An 8,339-nucleotide genomic window follows, 5' to 3' on the forward strand; every position below is an offset into this window, starting at 1 on the left:
AGAATGAGGTCCACGGACACCAAGAAAAGCGGCAGAAAAAACAACCCAATGTAGCCCGATTTAATGAACCAAATCACATCATCCTTCACATGTGTATTGCACGTTTCAGTGTACATCACGTTTTCACTTCCTTTATCTCATTGGACCCTTGGGTTTGCCAGAGGGCCCAAGCATGGAGGAAGGGCCTTGGAGGGCTTGGGGGTGGGGGGTCGAATGGGGGTGGGCACTCCTGTGGGTTGATAAGGTTGTTGTTTACACTGGTTGAGGATCTCTGAACCATCTAGAAGTGCATAACAGCCTACATAACTGGACCTATTAAGTCATTTCCACTTTGGGGACTATTCCCCAGGGAGACAGTCCCATTGAAAAAGAAGCAGTAAGTATCCGGCTGTGTCCAGCAGCTGTGGGAAGTCTAGGGTGCTTTCCTGACCGGTGCCCTTCACTGGAAATCATTCTACTCTTTTTGCCTTATTCTATGCTTATTTGTGAACATCTTAGCCCCCTTATGGGACTGCAAACCCTTTGAAGCTGGATTCATCCCTCTCATCCACTCGTTCGTTCACTGCCACTCTTCTTTGTGCATTACCTGGTTCTAGACGTAGTTGTCGCTTTTTCTGTATGCCAGATACTGTACTAGGCAGATGGGCATACCCTGATGAATGAAAGACATGATCCTTTCTTGGCTAAAGCTTATAGTACCCGGGGAAGAGAGACAATAGGAAACAAATAAATACATAATGGTAAAATATATAAGGAAATTTCATCTTGTGAAAACTGCCATAAAGAAATAGCCAAGACATAGAGACGAGAGAAGAGCCTGGGGAGAGGGGGGCACTGACAGGGGGGACACAGCCTCAGACCCAGGAACTCAACAAGCATGTGCTAGGTGGATTTGAATGAATGCAAATGCAAGACAATGCCAAGGAAAGAACCCAAACGCCCACCCACCCAGAAACGGTAAGGAGGGCCACGTTGTGTCTCAATGTCCTCCTCATAGAATGAATTCAAATAACAAGTGCCAAAAATATAAATAAAAAGTACAAGATCTTGCAATGCACGGCACTACATCCATGAAAAAATTTAAATGAAAAAAAAAAAAATAGGCAAGGCAGTACGCAGATGCTGATCACAAGTCCACACAAATATTCTGCACGGACTCATGACCTGCTGTGCCCGAGCCCTAAGCGGGTCCTCACGAGATGTTTAGCACCGCCTCCCCCCGCCCCCCTGCCCCCCTGTTTTCACCATCTGAGAAAGTGGTGTTAGGTCGGAGAGAAAGAGGTTTTTTGTTTTTTTGGCTTTTTTTTTTAAATTTGAGAAATGCACTAGGATCCTTCTAAATGTGTTTTTAACACCCTGTACTCTATCTTCAGGATTTAATGCTAGCTAATTTTTGTTCTCTGTGGAGTCACCAACATTTCCAGGTGAAGGCTTTGGAGCTGGAGGAGCAGCTGAGGTATCCCAAGTGGGTTTGTTGCTTTTTTTTGTTTTCTTAATTTTTTATTAATGTTTATTTTTGAGACAGAGAGAGACAGAGTACGAGTGGGGGAGGGGCAGAGAAAGAGGGAGACACAGAATCTGAAGCAGGCTCCAGGCTCCGAGCTGTCATTGCAGAGCCTGATGCAGGGCTTGAACCGGCAAACCCTGAGATCCCGATCTGAGCCGAAGTCAGGCGCTTAACCGACTGAGCCACTCAGGTGCCCCTGATGCTGTTCTGTTTTTGTTGGCAGCTGAGTCCCCAGCAGATTCGGAAGGTGCCAGAACCGGGAGCACTGTGGCGAGCTGGACACACCTGGTAATTCCACAGGGGTGGGCTCTGATTCCAGCCACTGGGGTCATCTAAAGAGCAGAACACTCGAGGACAGAATCTGGGAATCCCAAACCCCGTGTTCCAAGATGGCCTTTGAGGCCCTTCACAGAAGACCCAGACACCTGCTAAGGGACAAACACTACCTGCCAGTGACACTCAAACAGTGGCAGCTTTTCACATTTTGTTTTGTTTTTCTCTTACCTCTGATTCTGCTGGAAAAACACCCAAACCCTTGAGTCAGAGCACCCCAGGCCTAGCAGCACCTGCGTCGATAAAGGCCGGAAGTCAAGCTAGAACGAAGAAGGAACCAGCCTATGCTTACACCAGGGCCCCGAGGGACTGGGCTGGATTCCCCCAGTGGGCAGTGGGGCATGTGCCCACCGAGGCACCTTGGGGCTGTATTCTGGGGAGGGGGAGGCCTGGAGGAGCCGCCCAGAGCTGGCACCCTGGAAGGATGGCCCAATGGCGTGATCTCCAGCCCGGCTGGGAAGGGAGTGGGTCCTTCAGGGTGTTGAGACTTGTGAACAATGGGAAATATTTAAAGATGGCCAGAGTTGTCCCAGGATTCTCTCCTCCCTGGTTCTCCTCCTTCTTTACTTCCTCCTCGGTGTCTCAGTGCTGCAAAGTCCTCCGAGGGAGGCAGCTGTGATATAGCGGAAAGAATGCCGGGTTTGGAGTCAGAAGGTCTCTGTGTGATTTTGGCCAGTTGTGATCTTCCTGGGCCTTGATTTGCTCATTTACCAAATGGGGATAATGCTGCCTCCTTCCAGGCTTATGCTGGGTCTCACGTAAGGGTACGTACATGAATATGGAGGTATTCAGAACAATCTTATTGACATTTAAGAGGCGCTCATTATATAAGTATTTTGGGGGCCCAGTAAAAGATTTTGGTTCACGTCCCGTATCCTGATTACAGCGGTGGGGTTACACAAATCTGCACATGTGCTAAAATTCATCAAACTGTACACTGAAAGAAAACAGAGTCAATTTTACTACATGGCACAATTTTTTTTTAAAAAAACAACATCTGGCTCAACGCCCTTCTCTCAGACAAGTTCTGATGATTCCCATTCTACAGATGAAGCAACTGAGACCCGGGGTTTTCATCATCCCCACCAGGATCATCCAGCTTCATCTCCACTGCCTCAGTCAGTTCTGGGGGTCAGGGACCCATAAGATAGAGACGGCGATACCCATGGCACAAGCACCTAAGACAGAAAAACAGGCCAGGGAGGTCTTCTACATCATAACCATGAGGGCAGATACCTTTTAGGGGTGTCTGGGGAAGGAGGCAGGCCTTGCTGCTCGAATAGTTCCCTGCCAACAGTACTGCAAAGCATTACGGAAACTCAGTTATTCAGAACTATTAGTCTTTTCGTAAAGCCAGCGCCTCCCCAGACTCAGGGCAGCCCCAGGCTGGGGGAGACCCTGCTTGGGGGAGAAGTGAAGACTCCCTCCCACCCCCAGCCCGGCTGCCAGGGTCGCTCGTGGAGGTAGAAGGACAGAATTAGCGCCCCTATGCAAAGCAGCAGGAGAGGAAGGGCTCTGGCTCAGTGGAGGCAGATGCCAAAACAAACCAGTTTTCTCGGACAGCCCAGAGACCAGGGAGGGAGAGGGCCCTACCTGGCCTGCCCAGCATGGCTTTGAGGGAGCACCACCGAGCGATGCAGAGAATGACTGTTGGAAACCCCAGGGCCAGGTACCTCAGCCCCCTGCCTTACCTGGAGTTCCAGGGGGAAGCTAGTAAAAATTGATGGCTGCCCTTATTGGCCCCCACATGCTGGGCTTGGTTCTCCAGTTAAACTGGCAGCACCCTGGGGGCAGAGATTTCTCTGGCCTGAAGCCAGAGCATGAGTGGCAAAGAGGTGTTTCAGGGTCCCCCCAAGGTCAACAGGAAGTAGAGCGAGGCCTGGCTTTGCACATAGAGGTTAATGGCACCTGAGATCCTAGCTGGGAGTTGTTCCCAGTCACTCCTGCAGCTGGCAGGTCGGGGCCCTAATTTGTAGGGCCCTAGGGATCATTTTGTGGGGAGCTTGGGGCCCTAGGGGACCTCTGATGTGGTGCTGGGAAAGGCTGAAGGAGTCACCTGATGAAGGACCCCCAAACTTCACCACCGCAAAGCATCCCTCTTTAGGAATCTCTCTCTTGCATGGCTCTGGGTCAAACTTAAAAACAAAATTTCCAGGCTTGGTAGGGATTCATTTATCTGGAGAACATGGCCAGCATGGGCAGCACAGGCCAGTAACAGGGCTGGGGCAGGGCCTGGGGATATTTGGGAGGGCTTCTTGTAGGTGGAGGGCATTAAAGGACAGTAGGATTGGGATGGGTGGATGAGGGCAAGCTCCTCCAGGGCTGAGACCCCTGCCCTGAAGAGCAGGACCCAAGCGCTGCTCGTGGGCTAAAGAGAAGGCAGGATGGGGGCATGCCCGCCAATAAGGCCTGTTAGCTTTTCTCCAGGCTGGGCCCAGCTAACGGAAGATGGAAGGCATGTCCACAGATCCCAGCCAGGCCTTCAGAGAGAAGCCCGTGAGCACGGGAGAGGTCCGTGAGCCCTATGGCAGTCATCCTCTCCCGCACCCCACGGGCCCGCAGGGGCCCAAACATTTGTGCCCAGAGAGACTCTCACCCACTCCAAACCCATAGATGTCACAAGCCTGTGTGTAGTTTCACGACACACCGTTTATTCCATAGGAGAATGGGATCAAGGCTAGGAGCTCCCTGGGGTAGGAGAGGGCAGGAGAGAGTGGGAGAGGCAGGTGGCTCTCCCTGGCCCCTCTGTGGCCAAGTGGGATGGGCCACAACCTTTCCCAGGCTCTGCAGGAAGCTGGTCTGCTCTGAGTCCATTTGCAGGTTTCGGATAAGCCTCTGTCTTCCCCGTCCTGAACGTGGGATGGATCCCCACATAGCACCCCCAGAAGGCTGGGTCCAGTCTGTCCCCAGAGAACTCCTCACTCCCCATCACCGCCCTGCACTCCTTCTACTCTGGTCTCCTCGGTAAGAGCTGGAGACCAGGGGCTAGAGGGGCAGGCAGATCTGGTGGGCCAGCTTCGGAGGCTGACCGAGGTCCGGGGAAGAGATGAGCTGGGAGCTGGCGGTGGCTCTGAAGCAGTCCACGAAGGCCCAGCTGGCTGGGCCCAGAGGCGTGGGGAGGGCCGGCCCCTCACTCTTGGCCTGGGTGCTCCCCCACTGACCACTTCACCTCTCCCGTCCGTAGAGTCACTATGTCCTCATAGGTGGCTGTCTGGTCAATGTTCAGGCCCTGGAGACATGGAACGGTGCTTAGGCCTTGGTTACTCCTTGACCACGCCAGTGGACGGTGCCATCAGGCACCCCACAGCCCCCAGCGCCGCGGGGTCCCCCCGTCCCTTACCTCGTAGGTGTGGTCTTCATCCATTCCGGGCTTGCTGTCATCCTGGCGGGGCGAGGGATGGAGAGCAGAGTGTTAGCTTCCCCCACCCCATCCACTGCTGGGCCAGGCTGGGGAGGGCCAGGGAGACTGGCCCTGGGGGAGGGGTTGGGGGTGAGGGGCGAGGGGTGAGGAGGTGAGGTGCCCTCTGCCAGAACAACCGAACGAATGAAGGAGAGTTTGAACAGGTGTCAGTGGGCAGGCTATGGGGCTGGGGAGATGGAGACCCTGCCCACGTCTGGCCTGCCCCATGGCCGCCCCCCCGGCCCCCGTGGTCACCTTGTCCAACAGCAGGAAGATGGGCACGATGATGAAGAGGATGATGAGCAGGGTCTGGATCATGATGATGCCATCTTTCAGTGTGTTCCTCCTCTTCAACTGTGCTATGGTGCTGAATCCTGTGGGGAGGTGGCAGGGGGTGGTGAGGCTGGGGCCCCCTCTTTGGGCCTGCACCCCTCAGGACCTCCTCAGCGGCTCTCCTGGGTGTTCTGTGGCCGCGGCCACCTTCACCATGTGGCCCCCCCACGGGCGGCAGGCCGGGCTGGGGCAGGGGTGAGGGTGGCTCAGTGAAGGCTCCGTGGCCCCGTCACCCCTTCTCCCCCCCTGGCTGGAGGGCAGGCCCCGAACACACCCATGACTCGCAGCTCAGTGCCACAGCCCGTGCTGTGGGACTCCTTCAAGCACTTCTGCTGGCAGAAGTAGATGCCGTTGTCCTGAAACTGGATGCCCTGGATGGTGAGGGTGGCAAAGGTGCCGTTCTGGCTCTCTAGGATGCGGGCGTCTTTCAGCAGTGGCTTGGGCTCCAAGTCCGTCTCCCGCTTCCGTAGCCAGCTCACCGCTCCCAGGTCCTTTGTGTAGCACCTGATCTCCACCATGGCTCCCCTTTTCCGGGCTATGAAACGTGGGTTCTGCCAGATCCGGGCACAAGTGCTTCCTGTGGGCACCGAGGCCGGGATCAAAATCCCGCTCTGCATCTTCCCGACTGCCAGCCCAACCACGGACCCCCACCCTTGTCTGTCCTTGCTTTTGGGTATAGGACGGTCATGAGGCAGAGGTGTGGAGGAGCTGAGCCATGTGAGTGGCCAGAGGCCAAACCACCGGGTCCCGCCCCTTCCTGATTGCACCACCCCCCTGCGCCCCAGCATTTGATTTTCCTTTAGAAGGGCTCTGGAACCTTCCGATTCCTTTCCATGCCTATACAGCAGCCTGATCTAGGCCTCTCCTGCTGGGGTCCAGAGGCCCATAGGACAGCCCCCCACCTGGCCTGGTGCTCTCCCTTCGTTTTTATTCCTAAATCTTCTTTTTCTCCCACATACTTACTCCAAGAAGCCTCCCTCCTGCCTCGTTCCCAGTAAGCGAACCGTAGGAATCCCTGAGGCCCTATGGCCTGTCAGAGCCCCTAAAGTTACAGACTCTTTCCCGGGCTGAGTCCGACCCCCCCCCCCCCCACCCCGCTAGACAGACCCAGCCTGAGTCCCCAGTGGAACTCCCTCTGGCTCCCCGCCTCCCAGCCTGGGTTTAGTCACACCCCTTAGTCTCTGGGACTGGAACACTTATGTCTAATGAGGGTGACAGCTGGCAGGAGGGGTGCTGGGGGGCCCTCGGAGCCAGGCCTCTGAGATGGAGACCCTAAGGTAGCCTAGAGATGGGTGTACCGGCTGGGGAGATGCAGGGGCACAAGGGCACAAGAGGCAGCCATGGCACGGACCCTGGGACCGGGACCAGCATTGGACGCAGACACACTTGCCCCCAGAAGGGGCAGGGGAAGTGGCTGACCTTTGGGATCCTGGTACAGGTCTTCTGTTTTGGCTGCTGGCACACCTGCTGGGTGGGAGGAAGTAGGCGGGGCTGGGTCAGGGCTCTCCCCTGGAAAGTGGCTGCCCCACCCCTGGGGCCCCCAGCATTCCTAGACCCACTTCCTCCTCTCAGGACATCAGCTTCGAGACCCCTCAGCCCCACCGTAGCAGCGCTCGCTCCGGAGAGACTGGAATGGAGCAGGGTCACCAGAAATCCACTTCCCGCCCCTCCTTCTGCCTTTGACCTGACCAACGGCCTTGAGCAGGCACCCTGGATGAGACCAGGAGGGAAGTCACAGCTGGATGGCTGTCCTGTCTTCCAGACCAGGGGACCATTTCTGGACCATGCACGTCCCAGGGTCTGGTCGGGGGCAGCCTCTCTCCTGTGTCGCCCCCACACAATGCCCTCAAGGGACTGGGGGTGAACCACGTCATGGACACCAACCCCTCACCTCACACCCAGCTCGGCCTGACGCCCTCCAAACAGGAGAGGGGCTGGGGCCACGGACCCCCTGAGCTCCTCAGCGTAGGTGATACGCCAGACCCAGGCCCCGGGGCAGTCAGAGGGAGACAGGAGGCCGAAAGTGTGAGAGACAGAAGGGGGAGGTTGGAGAGGGCAGGACACAGAGCGGTGGAAACAAGCAAACAGGCCGTGACAGAGAGCGAAACCACGGGTCTCGTTTCGGGGGTGCCGTACCTGACAGAAGCAGCAGCAACACCACCAGCCAGTTGCTGGGCATGGGAGACAGCACCAGCTCGGCCATGGTTACCACTCCGTCTCTCTCTCTGACCCCGAGCTGGTGACGAGGACAGAGGCTCCTGGGGGGGGAAACGTGTAACTGCCTGGGCTGCAGCCGGTCCCCTCCCCGCCTCTTCCCCACCAGGCCCCTTCCTGCCATGCAAATTGGGACCCAGGGGAGGCACCAGCTCTCCGGGGACCCTGGGGGAGGGCGGGGGAGGGAGGGCTCTCTTGTCAGCTGTGCTGCTAAGGCTCAAAGGGCATCACAGCTGGGGTCCACCACGGTGGGGGGGACCCTGGGAGGCAGGAGCCTCTCAGTCTTCTGAGGGTAGCTTGTGCGTCCCTCCCCTTGTCCCCAGCCCACTGATGGTCATGTCCTGGAGTCCCCTGGCCTCCTATTGTACAGTTCAGATTCCCAGGCACTTAGCTGAGTACACATGGGTCCTGTGGGTGAGTGTGAGCACAGCTCCTTGGCTCGGGCTCAACCTGCGCTCTGCAGGAAGAGAGGCACCAAGGGAGGATGGTACAGGGGTGTGGGGGGCAGCTGTGGGCCCAGGCCCGGCACCTGGAGAGGCCCAGAGTGCAGCC

At 56.6% G+C, this 8,339-nt stretch overlaps 1 protein-coding gene across 2 annotated transcripts; it reads right to left on the reverse strand.

Annotated features, from left to right (window-relative positions):
* Positions 1 to 4,469: 4,469 nt before the first annotated feature.
* On the reverse strand, positions 4,470 to 7,873 carry CD79B (CD79b molecule). Of its 2 annotated transcripts, none has more exons than XM_086687716.1 (6): positions 7,710 to 7,873; positions 6,993 to 7,037; positions 5,848 to 6,150; positions 5,496 to 5,614; positions 5,181 to 5,222; positions 4,470 to 5,069 (listed from the first exon to the last, which is right to left on the reverse strand). In XM_086687716.1, the coding sequence occupies exons 1-6, from the start codon at positions 7,774 to 7,776 to the stop codon at positions 4,971 to 4,973; spliced, it is 675 nt and encodes a 224-aa protein (XP_086543842.1). In that variant the 5' UTR covers positions 7,777 to 7,873; the 3' UTR covers positions 4,470 to 4,970. The 2 variants fall into 2 exon arrangements, with proteins under 2 accessions (XP_086543842.1, XP_086543841.1); XM_086687715.1 differs by having other exon boundaries at positions 6,993 to 7,040; positions 7,710 to 7,870.
* Between the last annotated feature and the right edge of the window lie 466 nt (positions 7,874 to 8,339).

Source organism: Puma concolor, chromosome E1 (assembly GCF_028749965.1).
Source record: "Puma concolor isolate L17-30 chromosome E1, mPumCon1.1.hap2, whole genome shotgun sequence".
In the NCBI taxonomy this organism is placed as follows: Eukaryota; Metazoa; Chordata; class Mammalia; order Carnivora; family Felidae; genus Puma; species Puma concolor.